At 41.3% G+C, this 27,966-nt stretch overlaps 1 protein-coding gene across 1 annotated transcript in view; it reads right to left on the bottom strand.

Moving 5' to 3' along the window:
- Positions 1 to 27,966, bottom strand: part of epha4b (eph receptor A4b) — a 317,518-nt gene that overhangs the window by 110,434 nt on the left and 179,118 nt on the right. The window contains exon 4 of the mRNA XM_060834906.1: positions 2,396 to 2,731. Within this exon, the coding sequence (XP_060690889.1) occupies positions 2,396 to 2,731 (336 nt within the window). The remainder of the gene's footprint in view (positions 1 to 2,395; positions 2,732 to 27,966) is intronic.

Genomic DNA, 27,966 nt, shown 5'->3' with positions numbered 1-27,966 from the left:
ATTCCTATATTTCTCCTCTTCTGGAGTGTGTATTGCTAATGCCTAAACGGCCACCTATGTATATGCAGATGGTGCTGTGATATCACGCTGCTGTGATTGTACTGTCTCTGCCAGGATGTATCTAGCAGGAAAGGTAGTTTTAAAACGGTTAAAACTAGTAGTTTTACTTCTCTGTAAAATAGAATCACAGGTTGGCTAATTGTGCATCTGAGGTTGCATTTCCACCACTGTTGTTCCTGACCCTCTTACTTTCTGCAGGCTAAAGGAGAACTCTACCCTGGATGACTGTTCAGGTATTGTTTACAAACTAACCTGCAGTGTGACTAAATGGGCAGTGCCGTCTTTGTTTCTGGCAGCTGCTGTTCTGACGTTTTCGGGTGAGGTGGCATGCTCATGTGAGCTTCTGCTTGTGCGTGGTCAGCGTGCTACCTAATGGTAGCCTTGATGATAAAGGTGACCTTTCTCTTTTTAATACAGTATTGAGATGAGAATAGTGGCAACTCCCCCTTTCTCACTGTTAATTGCAGAGGGAGGCCAGAAAACAGATCATCAGGCTAATTTTCCCCTCCCCTATGCAAGGGTTTGAGAGAGTATGGAGCTATCACAGTCTCTGTAGCTGGTGTTAGCTAATGTAGCACAGACCACAAATTGAATCTAAGGCCTCTCTAGATTTAGCAAGCTCTGCTATCCAGGAAGTCAACAAATGGCATAGCTTATAATGGCAAGTCCGAGATCTCAGCAAGGAGGGGCCCAACCAATATGTGGTTTGAAAAAAACAATGCTATCTAACTGTTAATTAGACACTGGATGTTTATTATACTGAAGCTCAAGGTTAAACAGATCCTGTTGGTTTGAGGTGTCCTTTAATTTTTGGTTTAAACGTCCTATCAATCATCAGCCCGTTGTCTTCAAAGTAATCTCATTTCCTCGATTAAAATGTGCTGTTTGAATCACATCCTCCTCCTTTCCCTCTCATCCACATTCCTGATCAAGTGAAATAATCAGCCCTCTAGGCAGCAATGGGGCCAAGGTTAATCTACTGGAAATAAGAATGACCTTGAATGAATTCCTCCATGTAAATCTCTCTCTTTTCCCTGGAAAACCCAGCCAAGACTGACACACTTCCTCCCTCAAAGTACATCTGGGAATATGCCGGGCATTCGAGCCTCCAAATTAATCGAATAAATGCACTGTAGCTGAAAGAAAACTGGCCAGATGGTTTTATAGTGTTTTCCAACCGTGCAGTAAGCACTTCACTTTGCCGTTGTTCTTACAGCACACAAGTGGATCTACAAATGAATTGCTTTGAGAGACAGGCAATTACAACTGTGCAAAGTGATTAGAGTTGCGGATCATTAGCAGTGCAATCGCTTGGCTCTGATTGTTCAAGTGTGTACTGACTAATCCCTTTGGCACAAGTTCACAAAATGTCAAATCGATCTTGATTTTCACAGTGGCAAAAAATGTAACCCATGAAATTGTTCATATTAGATTGACTGCCTCAAACTCAAATTACAAACCAAATACACACATCTCCAGAGACAGAGTGTGAGATTGCAGGGAAAAAAAACTGTATCACTATCAGTACCACGGTTTTCAGAACATTGGGAGGGAGACAGAATTGGATTCCTGTTAAATGTAAAACCAGCTTTCACAACAATCATACTAATTTGGCTTTTAGTCCATGCTGAGTTTCAGTCAGAGTGCCTGTGCGAGGTTTCACTGTCTCTGGGCAAAGAAGGAGAAAATTAGCCTTTGATTCTAACTCGTCCAACTTGCCACTATTCCCATCTCAATACTGTAGTATAAAGAGAAAGGTCACCTTTATCATCAAGGCTACCATTAGATAGCATGCTGACCTCGCACAAGCAGGTACTCAGGTTAAGTAGTGAAATGTCCAATGGAAAATGGAACTGTGTGGGATCATAAGCAATATGATAAGCACTGTCTTAGTTCTTCCCATACATTGCTGAGACTTATAATATAAATTGACAGGAGTTAAACTGAAGAGAACGTTTCACCTTTCTGGAGGGCTGAAAATGCTCAGTTTAAACCCAGTATTGTAATATTTGAGAAAAGAGAGGGTTAAAAAAAGGGGGCTGGATGGAATTCTCCCCTAAGCTTTTCTACGACACAATCTAAAATGATGAAGGAAAATCCCATTCTAACTTAAATGTTCCTATCATGCAACATAACTGAAAATTGATCACTGTACTTGATCTTTTCTTTGAAGCAAAGGCCCAAAATATTTCCTTTGCCAAAAACCAGATCTTTTCTATAATTAATGCCCCAGACAAAAGTCGATTTGTAGAAACGGCACATTTCAAAGCAATTCTAGGACAACCCAGTTCCAACTGAAGATGTTTCACAATGAGCAGCAGAGAGACCCACTCACCTGCTTGGCTGGTGGTGACATTAATGGAGACATACTGCTTAGGCCTGGGGCTCAGCTCAGAAACACCATTCAAAGCTTCAATGTTGAAGGTATAATTAGTATGAGGCAGCAAATTGGTAACAAGAACTTTTGTGTATGTTAATCCAAATTGGCGGGGGATGAAGTGGAGACCGCTACCACAGATGCTGCACCTTCTACTGTCCCCTACACACTTCTTGCAATGAACATTGTAAGTAATGTCATTCCTGCCACCGCTGTCCCTTGGTGGGCTCCATTCCAAGATGATGGAGGTCTCATTTGTTGTGGATATGGGATTTTCTGGTGCTGTCGGAGGTCCTAATACAGGAGAGAAAACAAACTGAATGAAAAATGCATGCATCACAGATTCCATGTGCTGACTGTTTTAAAAAAAACCTTGTAACATATTCCTTTACATTTTCTTGTATATGATGCCGAATGTCTCATACAGATTGCAGGTGCCATATTAAACTGCATTTTTATTATTTTTATTAATAACTGGAAAGAGTCCAAGTATTGCTCACTGTATGTCAGAATAAATTATCTAGTAATGATGTACAGTTATCCACTATCATCAAGGTATTCACCTTGTGCATAGCTGTAGTTAATGAAGACTTTAAAGCCATCATCTCCAAACTTGGTCAAAATGAACCTCTTGTGATCACTTGGAGATTAATCGTGGTGCAAAATTGGTGGGTCCTTGTGAATTTCCCACTCAGGTCCTTTTCTTTATCACCTTTAGTTTTATACCTCTGATACTTGAAGTGTGATGGTTAAAATAGGACTGATGTTGGCTAGCTTACTTGTCTTATATCCTTACACAAGCTGAACACCTGTGCTTGTGCCTGTGCTCATTATCCAGCTGTGAATGCCGAGTTTTATATCAGCCCTTCAGACCACGCATTTACAGTCTGAAGTGTTGGTGTGGCTATAATGGTGAATTGGTTTCTCAATCTTGAAATTTAGTTAATGGTCAGATTGGCTTTTCTTTTGAAGTGTAATGTCAGTTGAGAGTTAACTATAGTGGCTCAGTGGTTAGCACTACTGTCTTACAGCGCCAGGGACCTAGATTCGATTCCAGCCACGGGCGACTGTGCAAACTTCACGCAGACATTCTCCCCACGTCTGCGTGAATTTCCTCCCACAGTCGAAAGATGTGCAGGTTAAGTGAAATGGTCATGCAAAATTGCTCATAGTGTAGGTTATTAATCAGGGGAAAATACAGGGTAGGGGAATTGGTCTGGGTGGGTAACTCTTCGGAGGGTCGGTGTGGACTTGTTGGGTCGAAGGGCCTGTTTCCACACTGAAGGGATTCTAATTCTAATTTCTGATTCTTCTTTGTGGATCAAGTCGTTTCAGTTTTGTTCCTTGTTAAATATATTTGTTTAAAGTATGTCACTGGAAATATCTTCGTGTGCAGACAAATGTGGCAGATATAGGGGTCTGGAAAACTGTTGGTACTGTTGTTCAAGCTTGAAACAGGCAATTGAGTTGGACATGATTTCCTGAGTCAGATGTCATTTCCAGTCTATGGACTGAGTGTGGCCCTGTATGTAAACACAAATAATATACACCAAAAGGATTGCGTTCTTGTTGAGACAGAGGACTTGAAGGTTATTAACAACTATTTGTATGACTTTAATATCACATACACATCACCTATGTTCTGTGCTTGCTGATGTTAGTACATATAACAGATTGACAGAACATACTGCACTGACTCTGTTCACTGAGAAAACGATCGAAAGCAAAGCAGGCGTCTTTATTCTGAAATGTCACAGGGCATGATGTAACTCTCGCAGGTACATTTTGTGTCTGGTCTGGAACAGATGAAATTATAGATTCCTAGTGCAGCACGAAGTTAATTGCACATCAAATTGGTGAGAGGAAAAGAAATCTAATAAGTCGAATTGGAATCTTATCTGAGGACCTTAAAATCTCTTTGAAGCTCCATCTACAAGACTGTTTTGCTCCAACGCAGTGGCATTGGCTACATTCAGAAAACCCAGGTCTACATGGCACTTAATCGATAGCTCATACATGAATTTTTGCAGAAATGATAGGTTCTTTTTAAAATTATTTACCTGAAAGAGAAGCTGAGAGAAGCAAGAGTATTTGTCTGCTCTAAAGACAGGTGTCAACCTACTTAAAATAACCAGGATATTCCTGACAAAGAATAGCAAACATGGACTTGGGACATTCAACTACCTTAAGCATCATTACCTGATCACTGCAGTTCCCATAAATATACAAATCAAATTTCTCAAATATTCCCATGTGTTTATATGGATTAGATTAGCCCTTGCGGTCATTATTATTTTGAAAGTTGTAGATTTAGTTTGCACACACAAATTGTTTTGGCTGGAGAAAGAATATTGGCGGAGGTGTCAAGAAAAGTCAACACTCTAATGCAGAAGGATTGTAATGCGGAGCTGTACTGCCCTCATTCATGTTCTTCAAGATGACAGGTTAAAGCGCAACTCAGTCTGTTCTCTAAAACAGGCATAAAGGGGACTCATGTCTAAAGAGGGGGAGGAAAATGCTTCCAGTGTCTCAGGCAAAATTTCTTCCTTGATGAACTGCTACTTTTATTTCACTGCTGCTGGAGGAGCTTCCTGTGCTCAAGTTGGCTGCAGCTTCTTCCTAGATTACAACAGTGACTACATTTCAGAAGCAGACTGTTGCACTATAAAAATAGTCAGCTTTATCAAAACCTCTTCCACCACCTTAACATTCACTCTCTTCAGCACTAACACAATTTGTACAATACATGAGCAGCATTGCATTAACAACCCTCCTTTGACAGCACCTTCTGAGCTTGCGAGATCCACTACTAGATGTGCAACAGACAGATGGGAAGTCCATTAACTTTCAAGTTCTCTCTAAGCCATGCACAATCCTGATTTGGAACTATTTTGCTGTTCTTTCAGAAATTCCCTTCCTAACAACACTGTCAGTGTACCAACACCAGATGAGCTGCAGCTTAAGGCGGTGGCTCACCACAACCTTTTCAAGGGCAACTGGGAATAAGCAACAAATACTGACCTTGCCAGCAACACTCATATCCTTTTCTTACTCAAGCAATTGGTTCCACTGTGACACAATTTAGTGTAGCCCTAGGCACCTTGCAGTAAAGGATGTGAATCTAACTGAACACTTTGCTGCAGTAACAATAATTCATATTCATTGAGTGTTTGTAACATAATAAAATATTCTGATGTGTTTAAGAACAAAGTTGGATGAAAATTTGACTCCAGGACATTATGAAAGGTGGCCAAAAGTCAAAAATCTAGTGTTCAAACAGCAATGATTAAGAGGTGCAAGAAGTTTAGAAGTGGATTCCAGAACTTAGAGTTGAGAGTCACGGTAACGAAAGACATGTTGCCAAAAGTTGTGCTTTTTCACAGGAGGAGGAAAATGTGGCTCTTTATACATATTCAGGTAGTCTAGGTTCTCTTGAGAATTCTTGGCTGGTATTTTTAGAGACTGCAGTTGGTTTCCAATTGTTTCATTGTCATCTGTATTTTCAGTCACTTCGCTGAAGATAAAAAATTATGACGGGGAAACACAAGGGAATGCCATTGGGAGAGTCTGCCGCAGGAATGCAGAGGAAGGTGGTGCACATAGTATGTTCGAGAAAACCTTGCAAGTCCAGAGGTAAAAAATGCTTAGAATTACTGCTTTACTGAAGCCTTTTTATTCCTAATTTAATTACCTACTTATGTACCAAAAAATGTGCTTTTTCATCTACAGTCAGTACTCAGCACGAGAACTAAAATATTTCAGTAAAATACATCTTACATTCAACAAAAATAACAGGTAGATGGAATGAATTTGGAACATCATGGAGTATCATTTACAAAAGGTCTGCTCTCAAAGAAGATTCCTATCAGCTCAAGTTTCCCTCATTCTATTTGCACTAGCTTTGTTTTTACATATTCATTAGGTATTGAAGAGGATGTGTCAGTTTCACAAATCTGTTCCCTCTTTAGAATATAACCTCTTACTACATAATTTAGTGAGAGCTGGCACAGTTCTGCATCTGGAGTTGTGCAAAAACTTTTCCTTCCTTTTCTCTCTGTAACTGTCCCATCATTCCAGTTTAAAGGGATATTGATGTCCCAAAGAGAGGTGGACCTGCATTTATCTTCCATGAGTCAGAATGTCTGAACGTGTTTTGCACCTAATGAAGTATTTTGGAAGTGTAATTCATGATAAAGTGTTGTAAGTCAAATGCTGTAACCAACTTGTACACTGTGAGCTCCCATAAGCAGCAATACAATAACTCAAAAAATCTGTTTTTTGTGTTGTTGATTTCAGGAGTAAATAGTGACAAGAAAACTAGGGACAGGTACCTCCCTCTTGGTTTACTGTCTGATCCAATAGCCATTGCCTACAATAGTGCAGCATTCCGTCAGTACTGCACTACAGAGTCAGCCTTGAATTTTGTACCCGACTCTAAGGAGTGGGACATATGAATTCAGAACAACTAACAAAGCAGGAGCAGGTGAGCAACTGTACGTGAGAGCCATAAAGCCATAAAGAATGTACCTTTGCCATCAATAAATGGAGACAAGAAGTCAAAGCTAGCAATTATCAGGTCTATGATGCAAGAAACAGACATGAAAATAAAGAGGCTACCGATTTCTACAGCATAAGCAGAGAGGGATCGATGAGTTGAGCCAATGTTGGCATGGAAACACAGCAAGAACAGTTAACTGTCAATCTTAAATCTCAGAGCAGCCAGTCAGACTGTGATTCCCAAGGCAAAACCATGAATAATCAAACTCTATCTGCTTGGTCTGAGAACCAAGATTGACAGTTAACTGCTCCTGCTGTAAATCCATGTCGAAGACAGTCTAACCAATCACCATCTTTTATCATACTGGACGAATTTGTGTCTTTTTTAATGTATCTGTTTCTTGCATCCTAGTTCTGATGAGGACATGACAAAAGGCTTTGGATTCCTGTCTCTTTCTAGCAATGTTTAAATTCTGTGCTATCAAACAAAAAATATATCCTTGGTCACATTCAGAAATAAACTGCAATCGTCCCATTACATCATCTAACATTTTGAAACTATTCTTTTCTCTTTCACTGTTCAACTCAAGAGCCCCATTTAACAGGCACAGCACATCAGTCCGACTTCATTCCTTTCACAAGTTTGAATCTAAGCATCTCGTCCTTTCGTTATGGATCAATTTGAAGTGATTTTCCAGGGTTGCTTTTTCTACATGACTCGCTGCTCGGAAGACACAAATTTTCTCCAGTCTTAAGTCAGACGCTAGGGATCAGCGCAGTGACAACATGACAGTTAGACACAGTGCCAATTGGAACAGAACTCTTCAAATTTGCTGTCAGCTAAGAGACTGTACAGATCCTTTGAGTTAATTATACTGGAGTCTTTAAATACAGGCTTCCTAAAAAGATGATAGGTTCTCACAGTACTGCCATACCAGATATTATCAACCTAACTGTACTTAGTTTTATGATTTGAAAACCAGGAGACTTTGTTATCTGTCACACTCTTTAACAAACGTGTCGATGGACAGTGAGATTTGTGATCAAGGTGCTTCTGGTGATTGAGGTTGAATATTAGAACCAGATGATGAGGCCCAGGCAGCTACAAACTTCAACAGACCCCCAACTGGCAGGTCAGAGTTCAAATTCCAATCTTGACTAAAACCACGTTTATATTGTACAGAAGTGATTGTTTATCTTGGCAACCAGTACTGCAAATCACCTTATTTATATTGGAAAGCGGCCCAACATGTACTTTTTGCACAGAGAATAAGAGTTTGCAAACCGGTGATCCATTTGAGAAATCAATTGTTTCCCCTGTCAAAAACAGCACAGAAGCTGAAACTACCAGCCAAGTATGGGCTATATAAGACTCTTTTTAAAAAAAAATCACAATCTAAACAGAATATTAGATTCAATTATCCATGACTTCGGCTCGAAGAACATTCTGGATGTATTTTAAGTAATGAGATCAGTTGCACCGTTATCAAACCCATCTTTCAACACTAGCCAAGAGAAACAAGGATCTGTTATTGGGCAGAATTGTGCCAAGTAAGTATTAGCCCCATATAAAATACTGGACTTTATTTTCAAAAGACACACAATGCATCTCAAACACAAAGCTGACTGGACGATTCTGTGCATGATTAATTGGGTCTGCAGTATGACTTTATCATTTAGAAAGAACTAGACTAGGATTTCTTCAAAAGCCTTCATTGCCACGAGAAGAACCAAAGTAAGGTGATTAAGGCCAACACTTGAGTGAATGTGCTAAGAATTCTGGTAGCCAATAATCTGGTGTAAGCTCTGCTGTGTGTTGTATATTTTTACAGGAAATACTAGCAGTGTGTTGGCACAATAACAGAGACATTCTGGGTCAGAGTGAAGATAAACACTCACTGTGCTAAGAAGCAAACAGCATGACCTGAATGACCATTGGAGTGTTTCTCCATTCAGGCAATAGGTTCTGTGAGGAGGGGGCTGTGCAGCTTTATACAAAACACATGGAGACATTGCAATGCCCTCCATTTTCCCCTGAACTGAGTAGTTATAGTCCTTGGAGCTTCTTGGTTGTAAATGATCAACTAAAAATGGCTTAAAAGAAATAGAATCCACTACATACTTATTCATCTTAAAATAGTTCAGTACTGGGGGAATGACCTCAGAACTAGATTCTAAGCATTTCATGATTTCAATTCTGATTGATTAAAACGATAGGCCTTCTGTCATATTATTTACATGCATAGAATCATATGGTGGCTCAGAACGTTGTGTTTGTGCTGGCTGTCTGGAAGAGTATCACTGTTTGTCTCACACCGCGCCCCTGTCCACTTTAACCCTGTGATTTATTTCTTCTCTAATGCTTATCTAATTCCCACTGAAAAGGCCGAACTGAACCTGCCTCCACCACATTCCAGATCCAACCAATCACTGCCGAGAAAGCTTTCCAACTTGCATTGCCATTGGTTCTTCTGCAAATCACTTTAAATCAGTATTTTTGACCCTCCTGCCAATAGGAACAGTTCCTCTCAATCCAGTTTGCTGAAACCCCTTGTGATTTTGAATATCTCGACTAAACCTTACTCACTCTTCTCTTTGAGGAATGTTTAAAATGTCATAATATTCAAGGCTGTAGGCCAAGTGCTGGGAAGGGGAATTCATTTAGAGAGGTCAGCACAGAGTCGAGGGGCTGAAGAGCCTCTTCTGTGCTGTGTGTCTCGATGAGAGCAACTCCAGCTTCTCCAACCTACAAATGTAACTGATCTCATTCATTCAACCAGTCTCAATTAATCACACATTCCAGGATTATTGCTGCCTGTGAGAACTCGATATGCATAAATCAGCTAACACATTCGATTACAGTTCACAAGGAACTTATTGGCTACAAATTTGATATCACTAGCACCACCGCATACTTGGTTCCTTAGCCATAGGCAGCACTGCAGCTGCCTGTGCAGCCCATGTAATGTCCATCTTTAAGATGGGTACATGCACCCATGTACATGCTTAAACATGAATAAACCATACAATCCTGATGTCTCACAGTCTAATAGTACATAAGCTCTGTGTATGCTTGCACTATCTACTCTTAAAATGTGTAAAAGCAAAGTGCGCCTGACACTAGCATTCCTGGCAGTCCAGGCCACATGATGTTTGGTAAATAAAGCCGATAGAACCTTTGACCCTAAGATGAGCTGCTGACCACATACCTGCACCATTACCAAGAGTAACTAGGTCCATTTTTCCAGAGCGGTGAGGAAAGAAGGAGTGGTGAAGCGAGGGCTGCGGGAAGGGTGAGGTTTTCAGCATTAAAAGGGACTTACCTCAGGAGTCGGGCCTCCATTTGCCAAGAGGTGCGAGGGAGGAGTGAAGGACATCTGGGAAGTCATATATTTGTGTGGCTGCCTTACCCGAAACACTACTCAGGTAGTGTCTCCCACCCATCCTCCTCCTCCTCCTCCTCTAACCAAAAAAAAGGTTCTGTGCACCAGATTGGTAAGGTTTATTCCTTGTTTTTCAACAGTCTCTTTGGGAATTTAGAATAGTGAGAATGGAGGTTAGGGCAGTTGAATGCTCCCCCTGCAGAATGTGGAAGGTAAGGGTCACCACTAGTGTCCCTGCTGACCACATCTGTGGGAAGTGCACCCAACTCCAGTTCCTCGAAAACCGCGTTAGGGAATTGGAGCTAGAGCTGGATGAACTTTGGATCATTTGGGAGGCAGAGGGGGTTATTGAGAGGAGTTACAGGGAGGTAGTCACTCCTCAGGTACAAGAAAAAGGCAGATGGGTTACAGTCAGGGGGCAGAAAGGGAACCGGCAGGCAGTGCAGGGATCCCCTGTGGCCATTCCCCTCAACGATAAGTATACCAGTTTGGATACTGTCGGGGAGGACGACTTACCGGGGAAAGCAGTGGGGCACAGGTCTCTGGCACGGAATCTGTCCCTGCTGCTCAGAAGGGAAGGGGGAAGAGGAGCAGAGCAGTAGTCATTGGGGACTCCATAGTTAGGGGGACAGATAAGAGGTTCTGTGGGCTCGAGAGAGACTCACGGTTGGTGTGTTGCCTCCCAGGTGCCAGGGTTCGTGATGTCTCTGATCGTGTTATTGGGATCCTTAAGGGGGAGGGGGAGCAGCCCCAAGTCGTGGTCCACATAGGCACCCACGACATAGGTAGGAAGAGAGATGGGGACTTAAGGCAGAAATGCAGGGAGCTAGGATGGAAGCTTAGGGCTAGGACAAACAGAGTTGTTGTCTTTGGTTTGTTGCCCGTGCCACGTGCTAGTGACGCGAGGAATACAGAGAGAGTGGAGTTGAACACGTGGCTACAGGGATGGTGCAGGAGAGAGGGTTTTGGATTCTTGGATAATTGGGGCTCTTTCCGGGGTAGGTGGGACCTCTAAAAGCAGGATGGTCTTCATCTGAACCAGAGGGGTACCAATATCCTGGGGGGGGGGAAACTCGCTAAGGCTATTGGGGTGGGTTTAAAGTAATCCAGCAGGGGGATGGGAACCAAAACTGTAGTTTGAGTATAGAAGAGGTTGAGAGTAGGGAGGTCCGAAATCAAGTTTCAGAGACACAAGATGGCACCGGCAAGCAAGAAGTTGGTTTGAAGTGTGTCTATTTCAACGCCAGGAGCATCTGGAATAAGGTTGATGAACTTGCAGGATGGATTGGTACCTGGGACTTCGATGTTGTGGCAATTTTGGAAACATGGATAGAGCAGGGACAGGAATGGTTATTGCAGGTTCCAGGATTTAGATATTTCAGTCAGAACAGAGAAGTTGGTAAAAGAGGGGGAAGTGTGGCATTGTTGGTCAAGGACAGTATTACCGTTGCAGAAAGGATGTTTGGGGACTCGTCAACTGCGGTAGTATGGGCTGAGGTTAGAAACAGGAAAGGAGAGGTCACCCTGTTGGGAGTTTTCTATAGGCCTCCAAATAGTTCCAGAGATGTAGAGGAAAGGATAGCAAAGATGATTCTCGATAGGAGTGACAGAGAGTGGGTACTTCTCATGGCGGACTTCAACTTTCCAAATATTGACTGGGAACACCATAGTACGAGTACTACAGATGGGTCAGTTTTTGTCGAGTGTGTAAGGGGACTGCCTGACACAGTATGTAGACAGGCCAGCAAGGGGCGAAGCCACATTAGATTTGGTACTGGATAATGAGCCCAGCTAGGTGTTAGACTTGGAAGTAGATGAGCACTTTGGTGATAGCGATCACAATTCTGTTATGTTTACTTTAGCGATAGAAAAAAATAGGTGTATACCATTGGGCAAGAGTTACAGCTAGGGGAAAGGCAATTACGATGCAATTAGGCAAGATTTAGGAAGCATAGGATGAGCACATTAGAAATGTGGAGCCTATCCAAGGAAAAGCTTCTGAGTGTCCTAGATAAATATGTACCTGTCAGGCAGGGAGGAAGCTGTAGTGTGCGTGAAGGGAGTGGAATCTCTGGTCAAGAGGAAGAAGGCGGCTTATGTTAGGATGAGACGTGAACGCTCAGTTAGGGCGCTTGAGGGTTACAAGGTAGCCAGGAAAGACCTAAAGAGAGAGCTCAGAAGAGCCAGGAGGAGACATGAGAAGTTGTTGGCAGATAGGATCAGGGTAAACCCTAAGGCTTTCTATAGGTATTTAAGGAATAAAAGAATGACGAGAGTAAGATTAGGGCCAATCAAGGATAGTATGGGAAGTTGTGTGTGGAGTCAGAGGAGATAGGGAAAGCTCTAAATGAATATTTTTTGACAGCATTCACTCTAAAAATCGACAATATTGTCAAGGAGAATACTGAGCTACAGGCTACTAGACTAGGTGGGATTGAGGTTCACAAGGAAGAGGTATTAGAAATCCTGCAGAGTGTGAAAATAGATAAGTCCCCTGGGCCAGATGGGATTTATCCTCTGGGAAGCCAGGGAGGAGATTGCCGAGCCTTTGGCATTGATCTTTAAATCGTCATTGTCTACAGGAATAGTGCCAGAAGACTGGAAGATAGCAAATGTCGTTCTCCTGTTCAAGAAGGGAGTCGAGACAATCCTGGTAATTATAGACCAGTGAGCCTTACTTCAGTTGTTGGTAAAGTGTTGGAATAGGTTATAAGAGATAGGATTTATAATCATCTAGAAAAGAATAATTTGATTGGGGATATTCAGCATGGTTTTCTGAAGGGTAGGTCATGCCTCACAAACCTTATTGAGTTCTTTGAGAAGGTGACCAAACAAGTAAACTGGTTGATGTGGTGTATATGGATTTCATAGGTTTGATAAGGTTCCCCACAGTGGGCTATTGTTCAAAATGTGGAGGAAGGGATTGTGGGAGATAAAGCAGTTTGGATCAGTAATTGGCTAGCTGAAAGAAGACAGAGGATGGTGGTTGATGGGAAATGTTCATCCTGGAGTCCAGTTACTAATGGTGTACTGCAAAGGTTGGTGTTGAGTCCACTGCTGTTTGTCATTTTTATAAATGACCTGGATGAGGGCGTAGAAGGGTGGGTTAGTAAATTTGCAGAGCACACTAAGGTCAGTGGAGTTGTGGATAGTGACGAAGGATGTGATGAAAATAGTGATGAAGGTAGGTTACAGAGAGACATAGATAAGCTGCAGAGCTGGGCTGAAAGGTGGCAAATGGAGTTTAATGTGGACAAGTGTGAGGTGATTCACTTTGGTTGGAGTAACCAGAATGCAAAGTACTGGGCTAATGGTAAGATTCTTAGTAGTGTAGATGAGTAGAGAGATCTTGGTGTCCATGTACACAGATCCCTGAAAGTTGCCACCCAGGTTGACAGGGTTGTTAAGAAGGCATACAGTGTTTTAGCTTTTATTAATAGAGGGATCAAGTTCCAGAACCATGAGGTTATGCTACAGCTGTACAAAACTCTAGTGCGGCTGCAGTTGGAGTATTGTGTACAGTTCCGGTCACCGCATTATAAGAAGGATGTGGAAGCTTTGGAAAGGGTGCAGAGGAAATTTACTAGGATGTTGCCTGGTATGGAAGAAATGTCTTACGAGAAAAGGCTGAGGGACTTGAGGCTGTTTTTGTTAGAGAGAAGAAGGTTGAAAGGTGACTTAATAGAGACATAAGATAATCAGAGGGTTAGATAGGGTGGACAGGAAGAGCCTGTTTCCAAGTATGGGGATGGCAAACACGAGAGGGCATAGCTTTAAATTGAGGGGTGATAGATATAGGACAGATGTCAGAGGTAGTTTCTTTACTCAGAGATTAGTAAGGGTATGGAATGCTTTGCCTGTAACAGTAGTAGATTTGCCAACTTTAAGTACATTTAAGTTGTCATTGGACAAGCATATGATTGTACATGGAATAGTGTAGGTTAGATGGGCTTCAGATTGGTATGACAGGTCAGCGCAACATCGAGGGCTGAAGGGCCTGTACTGCGCTGTAATGTTCTATGTTCTAACTTCACAACAGCACCCAGCACCCTGGCCTTGCCTCAGCGCACCTGCAGCTGAAACCCTCACTCTTATCTTTGTTGCCTCCAGATTTGAAGTTTCCTGCCCTCCGGATTGCTCTCCCACATTTTGCTCTCCATAAATTTGAAGTCACCAAAAACTCAGCTTGTTGTTACCTACACTGTGTTCTGTTTGTCTGTCACTCTTGTGTTCACTGATTTGCGTTAGCTCCCTGTCAAACAAAGTCTCAGTTAAAATGCTCATCCATGTTTTCAGGTCTGTCCATGGCCTCGCAGCCCCCTCTCCCATGATATCCAATACATTGAGGGTGCTTGATTTTAATTGCTCCATCACCGATTTCACTGCAGTCATCCGCCAAGACCCTACACTCTGAAATTCCCTCCATAACTCTCTTGGGACTCTCTATATATCATTGCTCCTTACAACCTCTTAACCCCCATGGGTGACTTTTCACTTGTCATATCATCTACGTGCCTTGATATAAAGCTTTGCTTCATTAAATTCCTGAATACTTTATGTTGAAGATACTATATGAATATCAGTTGTTGTTGTTGTGTTTCTGCAACTGCATAGAAATGAGAATGATGTTCTCAAATCTTCTCAGCATCACATTGTGCATCGTTTTCCAGACATGAGAGTTAAACATTTGGAAACAACTTGGGATATCATCCTCTCTATGCTTTGGGTATTTTGAGTAAGTGCCACAGTTTAGATGTTAATGATATTATACCCAGCAGATTGACAAACATTCCTAACTGTCACTATCAACTCTCTCTGCAATTTGGTCATGGCTTGGAGAAGCAGAGTTAAAGCTACCAAGTTCAATCCCCATCAAGGAGCTGAATGTTCAAAGTAACAATCCAAAGTCTGATAGAACAATCACAGACTCAAAAATAAAAACTCATGATAATTCAATAAGATAATACAATATGACACTTTAGTTTGATTTATAGATTGAGATAGAGAAACAAGGTTGTAAGTTTGCTTACTGAGCTGGTAGGTTTGTTCTCAGACGTTTCATCACCAAGCTACGTAACTTCATCAGTGAGCCTCCGGTGAAGTGCAGATCACCCACCTTAACAGACACATAAATAGAAAACAGGACAGAACACCAGCACTTCACCGGAGGCTCACTGATGATGTTACCCAGCATGGTGACAAAACAGCTGAGAACAAACCTTCCAGCTCAGCAAGCAAACTTACAACCTGAACCTCAACCTGAGCTAGAAATTTTCTCAAAAATTACAGAGAAACAAGTTTTCTTTAGTCCGTCTAATTAACCTGCTGCCTTCCAATGTCCCTGCAGTAACCACACATTATGGCAATTTGTGAACACAAGAAAATTGTCCCAGTGTGATTTCCAGACATAATAATAGGCGTTGAATCAACATCATACTGGCTTCACCTGCCAGACATATAGTGCACATGACAACGAGTAATGGCCTACAAATTCACCCTCATTTAAAACACCAAGTACAATCCATTCTCTCAGACAGCCCAAATGTCAGCTCAAAATCCACAGGCGTCTCCTTCATGGCCAATCTGCTCACACTGAGGGACGTGGTCCATTTACACAAAAGCAAGACTGCGTCAAAACTATTGCTGCTCTCTAAGAGTAATTTTCAACCTCAGTTGTAAAGACAGGACCTTTTCCTTTTTAATAAATATATTCAGTATACTGACGCGGGTATGGAGTGTGGAAAAGTCAAATGTTTCCTCCCATGGTACAAAGCTTTCTGTATGCAGTCTGTACTAACAAGCTGCTTTTACATTAGAGAAACTGTAATTAATTATTAAAATAAAGATTTGACTCCAAAATTGTGTCAATCACAAGCTTTAAATCCAGGCTCGGGGCAAAAGTAACACAGATTTAAATTGTTCATAAAAGAACATGATCTCTTCCTTTTTTTAAAAAAAATGTTAACATAAAGAAGGGCAGACCGCAGTGAGAAATGACTGACTTAACACTTTGTATTTCCATTCTGTATCAGAACAGTTGAAGCATGTATTTCCTTGCCTGCATTTTTCTGCTTTTGTTTTTGGCAATGTCCTTTCTCTTCACGTTTGTTATTAGGTAAGAAATAGGAACTGGAGTAGGCCATTCTACCCCTTGAGGCTGTTCTATGTTTCAGAAAGACCATACTGATGACCTTTCACTTGAACCCACTACTTTGTTTCTTCACCTACCTCACTCTGCTTCCCTGCTCATATTCTTGCTGTTCAGGATTTCCTTTAGGCAAAACAAAATGCCAAAAAGAAAATCTCTGCAAACTGTAGGAACTGTGACTTCCTCAGCTCATTAAATGAAAATTATATTGCTTATTTTGATTAATCCACTCCTTGTAGATATTCATGCCTGGTATCTTCTCTGATTAATTTTCTCACCAGTCGGCAGTACAAGCAGTTCAGTAAAATTCTCTAACACCACCAGTGCACATATGCTTCTTTTAAAAAAAATAAGGATAAGGAAACACTCACTACAAAGCTCAACTTTATCATTACCTTTATGTTACAAATTAATATTTCAACTGTAAATAGTCATTTTAACAAATTTCTAAAATACTTCTATTATATCAATTAATCTATTGTGAATAGAAATTTGTGAATCCAATTTTGAGATTTTAGAATTCAAGTATATGAAAAAAACTATTAAGTTTTCTCACTAAATGTATCTAACAAAGATCAAATTTTCTTTTCCATAGTATTATCTCTTCTTGAAACACTTGGCTAGTCCGATATAAATCATTCGGCACACCTAATGTTCAGAGCTACACCTGGACAGCTTGGCATCGGGGCTTTACATAGGGCAGCTCTCCAGGTTTTAGCAATGCATTGAGAAGAGTCTTACTGTCTTGCTTTCTAAGCTAGTGGCACCACAAGGGGCAAATGCTAGTTGGCATTACCTTCGGAAATGGGCAAATCAAATGTGCAGTTTGTGCAGAGAAGTCAGTGATGTGATGGCCCAGTTTTTTTTTAACATTGTACAGACCTGCTTGGGCAAGGGGAGAATGACTTAACAACCAGATGTATCAGTTAAGCAAATGCGTAACAGAAGCTTATCACTGTTTGTAAGTTGTTACGTTTTGCTAAGTTTTCCTCTCAGTCAGACAGGTGTGGCAGAAGAGTCACTGTTATAAAGCTGGAGAGCCAGTGTGTTAGAGAGCTGACAATTTAATGTTTAGCAGCAGAGACTTGAGGAGAAAGTGAGGACTGCAGATGCTGGAGATCAGATTCAAAGAGTATTGTGCTGGAAAAGCACAGCCGGTCAGGCAGCATCTGAGGAGCAGGCAAATCGACATTTTGACCATAAGCTCTTCATCAGGAATTGAAGCTTGGGAACTGAAAAAATTAAAGCTGGTTAACGGTGAAGGAAGGTGGTTCTAAGATTATCTTATGAAAATATCAAATTGCACTGAATAAATAAATCCAGTCCATCACATTAATGTGAGATAAGGCAATAGAACAAAGTGGCATATTATAAGACAAATGAAAGGACAGTTTTGGAACAATGTGAGAAAGAATCTCGAGATTGGTGGTATTTTCAGCAGGAAGTACAGAAGGCCAGGTGGTGAAGGATAGAATTGTAACCAACCTTTGCACACTCTTCCTAAAGGTATACTTACAGAGATTGCAAATCGGAATCTCCATTTAGACTGCTCTTATTTATAATTACTTTTATTTAATCTATTCAAATATATTGCAATACACCTCTGGCACAAGTGGGACATGAACCAGGACCTTCTAGCCATAGGTAGGGACATGTTCACTTGCCAAAATAACTTTTTTGTTCTTTCTTATCAGGACTCAGTGAATACCTACTTTATGCCCACCACCTTCATGCAATTAAACACCATTAACAGACAGTAGAGCACAAGCCCCTTGACTCAAAATATCATTGAAAATGACCCTGTATGGAGAAATTGTGATAGATCTCATCTTTTCTACATCACTTGTGTACACCTCAAGAATCTACAATGCTATTCTTAACCAGATAACTATAGCTTCTTTATGAAACTCCTTCAAACACCTTTGACCAAGCATTTGTCCACTTGCACTAATATCGCCTTTTAGGATTCGTGTCCTTTTTTGGTCTCATTTGGTTACTGTAAAGTAGCTGGGATGCTATGTCACTTTGTGAAGGACATGAGAACAGGAGCAGGGGTTTCAGCTCCTTGAACCTGCTCTGTCATTGGATACAATTACCTTGGCCTCAACTCCACCTTCCCTGCCTGCTCTGCATAACCGTTCAGCCTCTTGCTCATTGTTAAAAGGCATTACATAAATACATAATTACATTGTTGTTTCTGATATAACCTCCTTTAAGCTGATTAATTTTACTTTATGGTGCTTGCAGTCCAATTTAATTTGTTTGTTTAGATGTACAACAGGCTTGGTTGCACCTCTCCTCAACAACTGGTGTAGGGGCTGATTTTGGTCTTGCCATCACTATTGCATGGGACAGCAGCAAGATCAAACTCACTGAACAAGTCTCAATGTCTTATGGCCACCAGGCTCTGGCCTGCTCCCATTTTTGACATGGGTTGGGAAATAGGTTGGTCAAGACTTGCACTGGAATCTGGTTCGGTGCTTTGCCTGAAGGGTTAATATGGCTTATCAGGACTCTGCTACCATGTCAGAGGTACAACGGTTAGCACGTGCATTTGCTAGGTCTTGCTTCATGGAATCTTTAGTGGAGCAGCCTACTGAGTGATCTGCACAGGAACCACTGAAAGTCAGCTTTTAGCGGCCACAGGTCAGCAGCTTTAGTGATTTGAATGGGACTAGGGCAGACTTGGATGCAACGCTCCAGGACATCTCTGCAGGGCCTCCTCAGGATGATGTCCTAAGCCCAACCATCTTCAGCTGCTTCATCAATGACCTTTCCTCCATCAGAAAGACATTAAGTGGCGATGGTCAGCAATGATTGCACGATGTTCAGCATCATTCATAACTCCTCAGATACTGTAACAGTCCATGTCGAAATGTCAGAAGTCACATGATACCAGATTATAGTCCAACAGGTTTATTTGAAATCACACAAGCTTTCGAAGTGCTGTCCGTTCGTCAAGTGCAGGTCACACAGGTTCAGAGAGTCAAAGACAAAATGGTCAAAAGATCATACAACTAGTGTGAGTGGAGTGTCAGATATAAGTCTCTGCAGGTGACCAAGAGTATTAGACGGTGTGTAAGGCGTTTATAAAGTCAATATCAGTGCTACACTGTGCAGAGCAATAGGAATATACTAAAGGAATTTACTAAAACTCAGGTGAGATACTGAATTGTAAGTGTGAAACTTTGTTCAGAATCTGTCTTTGAGTTCTAACCTGGAATAAGGCTGGTTTTAATCTAAAAGCTGGAATTTATAAGATGCCAAAGTCCTGGAATTCCCTCCCTCTGTGGGTCTACCTACAGCACATGGCCTGCAGTGGTTCAAGAAGGCAGCTCAGCACCACCTTCTCAAGGGCAACTAGGGATGGGCAATAAATGCTGGCCAGAGAGTGACGTCCATGTCTCACAAAAATTAAGAACAAAACTCTCCCATGGTCAACTGGTCCCACCTTTTAAGATGAAATGGACAGAAGAATTCTGCAGAACAACTGATTGATTTTGTGTCCTGACCTTCATGAGTAACTTGTCATTTTGAGCTGGGAAACATGCAGACAGAACAAACTAACAAATTGAAATCAGGCCTGACCATCAAAATGGATAGCATTTCTCACTGGTAAGATCAGACAGGCGTCTTGAATGCTCTGCCCATTGCCTGCCCCGTGTCATCATATATGGAAATCTATCCGATAGTCATTCTGCCAATAACATCAAGCGGTCATCAAGATCTTAACTTAAATCTCAAGCCCTGAAATCTTAGAGTTCAGAGACATGAATGTGCACCTCACCCAACAAGAACCAAATATCTCACTACTAAAAGTACTTCTTGTGGAAAACGCATTACGATTAACACATCATTTCTCGTCTTTTTAATGTTACAGTGCAAGATATCAGAGGCTGAATGTGTGCCATAATTATCATTTGTCCCACATAGATCTAAATGCATGCTCACTTTTCTAATTCATACAGCTTTCAAAGCTCTATCCTTGATCTATTCACACTGTAAATGAGTCAGGCAGATCTCTTCAAATTCACCAAATACATCAAAGGGAAAAACAAGCATATAATTTTCTTTGAAAATATATAAATTAGATTCCATTTTCAAGACTCTGCTCATATCTCCACTACCATTATCTGACTGTCAGCAATTGCAACTAAATCTTGTTTTAACGTCCTTGTGCCAATATTTTGTGAATGCATTTGAGTTCAATAAATCATGAGGGGCATGGATAGGATGAAAAGTCTTTTCTCAGGATAGGGGAGTCCAAAAAAGTAGAGGGCACAGATTTAAGGTGCGAGGGGAAAAATTTAAAAGGAACCTGTGGGGCAATGTTTTCACGCAGAGGGTGTTGTGTGTCTGGAATGAGCTGTTAGAAGTGATAGTGAACACCAGCACAATTACAACATTTAAAAGGCATCTGGAAGGCTGTATGAATAGGATATAGAGGGATATGAGCTGAATGCTGGCAAATGGAACGTGATTAATTTAGGATATCTAGTCGGCATGAACGTATAGGACTGAAGAGTCTGTTTCCATGCTGTACATCTCTTTGACTCTTAAATCTAGAAACTTCGTCATTCCTGTTCCACAAAAGTAGACTTTTACCTATAACGCTTCTGCCTTTGCACAATGATAAGGTCCACTAGAGAAGAGAGTCTGCCATCCTGAGAGATTGGCCTAAGTATGTCTCCAGACCTAATGCCAAATCACTGGCTTTTGCGACTCTTTGAAATAGGACAGCAAGCCCGATTTCTTCCAGGGAAATTACAGATGGACAAGAAATGATGGTCTTGCCAATGAACCCCACATCTTTGGAAAGAATGTTTTGTTTTTAAGTTGCGTTGAGATTTTTTTAAAAACAGCATGAACAGTGCTGACACTGAGAAGAGAGTGCTTTTAGCAATCAAACTCAGTGGGCATAAGCAATGCAGTCTAAACTTGAGAAACTCCAAATATCAAAGCCCTGCCATCAAAGGGGTGTCTTCCAGAGCTCAGCTTTTCAAATGATATTAACTGCTTCATTAGGATGGAAATCAGAAAGCTATCCTGATTGGATTAGGTGAAGAATATGTATCGAACATGTAAATAAAGGCAGTGACTATTACGGTGCTGTACACTCCATGTAATTCTATTCTCACCACAGCATACCAGGCCACGCTCTAAGTGCTGGAACATAGGAATAGACAGATGTTTCATGAATGGTACAGATGTATTGGGCTAAAGATCCTGTCAAGACTCTATTATACCCTTATATTCTATTATATCCTTTGGGATATAATAGAATTCCACACAGACCAGTGGACAAAGGTGACGTAAAGTAAAACAAACAACTGTGGATGGGTAACTAAAAGTCTGAACCAAAGCAGAAATTGCTGGAGGAACTCAACAGTGTCTGCAACATCTGTAGAAAGAGGAACAAAGTTAACATTTTGAGTTTGGTGACCCATCTTCAGAAGTGACAGCAACTGGGTGGTATACATGCTGATGATGAGGTGGGTAAGGAAAAAGTGAATAGAATAGATAAAGGGGGTACCAAGAAAAGGATGAAAAACAAAATGATTGGCATACAAAGGGATTACCAATGGCAAGCCAATAGAAAGATAAATGCTTGGCAGGGTGCTAACAAGTGGTGTGAATGGTGATCCCATCATCGACCTTAACAAATTCAGAGCATGAACACCCTCCTTCACGCTCATTTACCTACACCACAGCCCTAGGTTCTGAAAGGCAGAAATGGGTATTGCAGATGCTGGAGATTAAAATCAAGGTTAGAGCAGTGCTGGAAAAGCACAGCAGGTCAGGCAGTATCCAAGGAGCAGAAATATCGATGTTTCGGGCAAAAGCCCTTCATCAGAGGAGGAGAACTTCTTCAATGTAGGCATCCTTGGAAGGGGATTTGTAGTGAATTTAAAATCAACCAGGCTGAAGTGGTTCTGCAATCCTAGGATCCTGTGTCGTATGGTACACTCCTGGCATAACCACCCATTTTAAGCTATTGTAACAGTTTAAGCAGACAGGCAGAGAAAAGATGGAGAAATAAGAACAAAGGGAATGGTCTCTGATAGGTTTCGATGAAAGGTAGTGAGAAGGGTCTTATGTGGTCAAGAAGAACTTGCATAGATCAGCTAGGCCAGATGGCTATTTGTAAGGAATAATTAAGTAATTGATAGATTATTTGAACTTTTCCCATATACCTGGAGATAAAAGCATTGTCATGAGTCTCACTGGTACATAAAATCCAATCTTTATTCCAGATTTGCTGTGAGTTTGCTGAAATGACCTGTTTTTATATGAGCCTTTCCTTCTCACCCCACATAACAGTTTGTCTTTGGCTCTGTATTTCATTAAAACCTACTGCATCTCCAACTTCTCCCAGTTCTGGGGATAAATCATTGACTTAAAATGTTGGCCTAGATATTCTAAGCAATGGCAATCACAGCTAAATTGTCGCTCCACTTATGTTTTTTACATTAGTACTGAGCTCCACCTTTCCAGTTGGGAATTCTGATGCCAGTTCCTTCAAAAATGCACAGAACAACTCAATCCACACAGGTCCCAGAGGTGCAGGATAGTCAGGGAGACATCAAACCATGTCCCCTTTTCCAACAGTCAGTTGTTCTGAGACGTAAAAGGTTAGCAGCACAGCCAGACACTTTGACAGCTGCTGTGAAATTATATACAGTATATAAAAGGTGGTTAGGGTCCCCAAGTGGCAGCTAAGTAGGGTGGCAGAGTAATAAGATGGTAGTGGACATCGGTGCCGGCTGAGTAGGGTACAAGTCAAATAGGATTCCATGTAAGTGATGAAGTGCTTGGGGAGGTGTTTGTGTCAGAGTTGGCCAGAGAGTGGTGTCAGGGCGGGTAGGTGAGGGTGTCGTCAAAGTTGGCAAGAAAAGAGGTGACCAGCAGTGGAGGAGGCTGTTTGGGCTTGTCAGGCATTCAGGGGAGGGGCGTAATTGGGAGGGGTGTGTGTGTGTGTGTGTTAAGGGAAGGTAACCCAATAGTTTGATTAAGTTTTAAATTATCTAATGTTTCCTGGGCAACTATAGACTTAATGGAAGCAAAATGCTTCAGATTCCCAGATATTAAGGGGCTTTCTCAGAGGGTTCCAGACACATTGTGCATCAGAATCTTTAATTTCTCAAGCAATTCCCACAGATCCTGTTGTGCCTGGAATTCTGTGGGGACCTGATGCACCACCTCTGTCTGGCCGACTCTATCAACTATCAGGCTATCAGAGTAGCTGACCCCTCAGTTCAAGGGCAGTTGAGAACAGGCCATAAATGCTGGCCTTGCCAGAGGTACCCACATCTCAGGAAAGTATAGAGGAAAATAAAAATGAAAAAAAAACAGTCCAGCCTCTAGCCTGCCTTGAGCAAAACTAGTGGAATAACCAGTTCAGTCATAATATATCTTATTTGGCACATAGACCTTTTCTTTTCCACCCGTCCTTATAGGCCAATTTACTCCGAGACACTTTTTTTTTAAAAAGTGAAAGGCAATCATTTAGAAGGTCCTGATACACTCACCCATCAACACAAAATACGTTAATTAACTAGGAGTCAGCGTGTCTATAATCAATGGAAGATGAATCTGAAACTCATTTGAAGGTGTGAATTCAAGTTTATGGTTTAAATGAGAGTACAATACTAGATCATACAGTTTCGCTGCACTTTGCTGAGACATTGAAAATCTGCCTTCTCTGTGAATATAAAGCACTCTTTGAATGAACGAGGTATTACAAATTCCGTTGTACAGTCAGACTGAGCGATTAAGCTAAATGTATGAATTTCCATTTATCAGCAGCTTGCAGCCCTTTTGCTAATGGTATAATTAAATAGAGCTTTCTACATGACATCTCATTTAGCTTTCAGCAGAGTTTTTTTTTAGTTTCTGACTGCTAGTACGGATGGTGTTGGGTTTTACTTGAGGTTATAAACTGACCTGTTTTTGTGTCAGCCACCTAATGGGAAATAAGAGTTGTCTTGCTGAATAGCGCTACACTGCAGTCACAAAACGACTACTATCTTCAGCTGAGCTGACAAAGGATATTCTTCTCAAGCTTTAACAGCAGTAGCTCAGTGGAAGGGAAAATGTGGCTGGATACAAAGTTAATTTTTACAGGCTGCAACAAAGTATGGCGCATACCAAAGGTGCAATTAATAATGCATTATTCTAAATTAAATTTGCAGCTTAAGATTATTTTATGTTAGCAACAAGTACTGCTTTGTTCACCCAGGAGGAGTTCAGTTTAATGGAGGGACATTTGCTTGTTTGTGTACTGATCAAATGTGAATATCAGTGAAATTACAGCATGGGTTAATCTAACCTTCTGAGCCCTTTGATGCTTTTAGTTTGCCTGTACATTCCAGAGGTCATCACAAATATATTATAAGCTTGGACAGTCAATGCTCAGAAGTGTTCTTTTAGTAGAACAAATAAAATTTTCAATGGCTGTTTAAGGGCAAAGTCAGTGCAGAAGTGCATTTCCCCTGACTGTCCCCATGTTCCCTCCCTAATGCCTCCTTTGATAAAGGCACTGTGCTGTCTGAATAATGAACTGGAAGATGCATATTTATGTCTGAGTCTGCAGCAAGGTACCCAGGTTTGACTGGAGCGATCTTTCAAGCTCTCAAAGTCACAGATTAACAAAGAAAAAGACAGTCAGTGAGGATTCTCAATTCTGCCTGCTGTCTGATTTGTAAACTATTTTCGAATCTGAGTATTACCATTTATTGAGAAGATAGTAGTGAAAGCAGCAGTTTAAGACAAGGTTCATTGTTGTGAAAGCACTCCTACAGTACTGTTGGGGAGGGAGTTCTCAGAAACTGGGAGTTGTATGCTAATTTGAGGCTTCATTCCCCCACCCCTTCAGCTGGATTCTGAATTCTAAATAAATCAGTCAGTGCTCTGGAAATTCACACTACTTATCATGAAATCATGAACCCTTCTAATTGACACCCTTAAAACCTTCTCCCTGCCAGCTCCATCCACACCACTCTATGTTGCCTACCTGTCACTGATGGCCATTTTCCCCTCATCCTTAACTTTGGTACTTTCAAGTCCATTCACAAGAATACATTCAATATAGAACCAATGAACCCTATACTCATAATAGGTTGTTTAAAAAACTGTATCACAGTCATTAAGTCATAACGTCCAATTTTCCTTTTAAAAGAATTAATCTCCCGACCACAGTAGAAATATCAATAGTTAATATAACAAGCACTTGAACCCTCTATCATGTGTAAATATACATTGTGCATTTGACCAAATGACCTGAGCCAAAGCTGTGAATCTTATAATATTTTCATGTGCATATGTTTCAATAGATGACTGGGCTGTTAACCATGAACATATAGTAAAGCTTGGCTTTCTTAAAAGCTTTCTTAACACATCCTATTACTGTAGCCTTCACAATTCTTTACAGAGTACATTAATGGGTGAATGGACTTTGAATTGTCATAGAAGAAAGTGAGGACGGCAGATGCTGGAGATCAGTGCTGAAAAATGTGTTGCAGGAAAAGCGCAGCAGGTCAGGCAGCATCCAAGGAGCAGGAGAATCGACGTTTCGGGCATGAGCCCTTCTTCAGGAATGATTCCTGAAGAAGGGCTCATGCCCAAAACGTCGATTCTCCTGCTCCTTGGATGCTGCCTGACCTGCTGCGCTTTTCCAGCAACACATTTTCAACTTTGAATTGTCATAGGTTGGCACAGAGGTTTGATGAGCTATTTGAGTAGGTAAAGGTAGATAATTGCCATGGAGGGGATTGGGAACCATGAGGAGTGGGTGAAGAGATTCTAGATGATGAAGGTGGTGGAATTGGTATTTTATGTGCTAAGAAAATGCAGGCATTTGGTCTTTGGCTGTGGACAGGGTCAGTATTGGTTGTGATGTGTTCCAGAATATGCTGCTTAACATGACACAAACATTGGCAACTTGAGTGAAGTATCAGCTGGTAATATCACTAGGGGAACTGTATTCCAGCAAGGAGTCATGGAAGGAGAGAAAACCGGAAGGAACAAAAATGGAGGTTACTTCACTGTCAGATTTATCAATGGGATCAGGGATCATGAAAGCATTTGGCAACATAACTCATAAGAACTACTCTGTTTCTGGCATTGACAAATCTTGATCACTTTTCATTAATTTAACAAACAAACCTTTTTTTCATTGTTCATTAGATGCTAGAACACAAGTATGAGCATGGATTGTAAAATGCTTCACACCCAAATTCATCCCATAATTCATGGATATTAGTGGATGTGTGCAATTGGGAGCATAATAGTCATCAGGAATAAAAGGCTGTCTCTTCCTGGATCTTGAGAACTCCAAATCTATCCCATAGGATTTGGATCATGTTAGTATCATAGAATCCCAACAAGACAGATAGAGGCCATTCAGCCCAATGAGTCTGTACTGACTCTCTGAAGGACATCCCATCCTGACCCACCCTATTCCCATAACCCAACATTTCCCATGGTTAATCCACCTAGCCTGCACATCTCTGGACACTGTGGGCAATTTGACAGGGCCAATCCACCTAATCTGCACATTTTTGGACTTTGGGAGGAAACCAGAGCACACGAAGGAAATCCATGCAGCCACGGAAAGAATGTGCAAATTCCACACAGACAATCACCCAAACGTGGAATCAAATCCAGGTTTCTGGCATCAAGGGCAGACCAGATCCCAAAGGTAAGGTACCCCAGCACACTTCTGACTAACAATATGAGTGAAACATGATTAGATTAGATTAGATTACTTACAGGCCCTTCGACCCAACAAGTCCACACCGACCTGCCGAAGCATATACCACCCAGACCCACACTCCTATATTTACCCCTTCACCTAACACTACGGGCAATTTAGCATGGCCAATTCACCTAACCTGCACATTTTTGGATTGTGGGAGGAAACCGGAGCACCCGGAGAAATCGCACGCAGACACAGGGAGAATGTGCAAACTCCACACAGAGAGTTGCCTGAGGCGGGAAGTGAACCCTGGTCTCTAGCACTGTGAGGCGCTAGATGATAATTAGTCACAATTAATACATAGATTACTGGGCAACCACGACTGTAATCTCACTAATAAATATTTAGTTTCCTTTCTGAAATCAATCAACCCTTGCTCTCACACCATTTGCACATTTAATTTTGAATCCATCCAATCTGAAAATTGATTTCACAATTGTAGTTCTTAACTTTGCTCTGTCAAACAAAACTGAAATCTTAAGCAAATGCAAACTGAGGAAAAAATACATGTAATTTTCAAAAAAAGTCATGGAATAATTGCTGAATAATCCAAAATACTTTATTTCCAAGTTGTCTGATAGAAATGAATGTGGAAGAAATGCTGCAGGATTGCTCACTGCTAATGAATTGAAGTTTTACCATGTGTATTTTATTGCTAGTGCTGTGCAAAAGCTATGGTTAGCATCCTCTTGTGATGCAGTGGTAAAGACCCTATCCCTGTACCAGGGTGTTCAGGTCCCATCTG

Source organism: Hemiscyllium ocellatum, chromosome 13 (assembly GCF_020745735.1).
Source record: "Hemiscyllium ocellatum isolate sHemOce1 chromosome 13, sHemOce1.pat.X.cur, whole genome shotgun sequence".
Taxonomy (NCBI): domain Eukaryota; kingdom Metazoa; phylum Chordata; class Chondrichthyes; order Orectolobiformes; family Hemiscylliidae; genus Hemiscyllium; species Hemiscyllium ocellatum.
The sequence above is the reverse complement of the archived record's forward strand: the minus strand, read 5'-3'. Positions and strand labels throughout refer to the sequence as shown.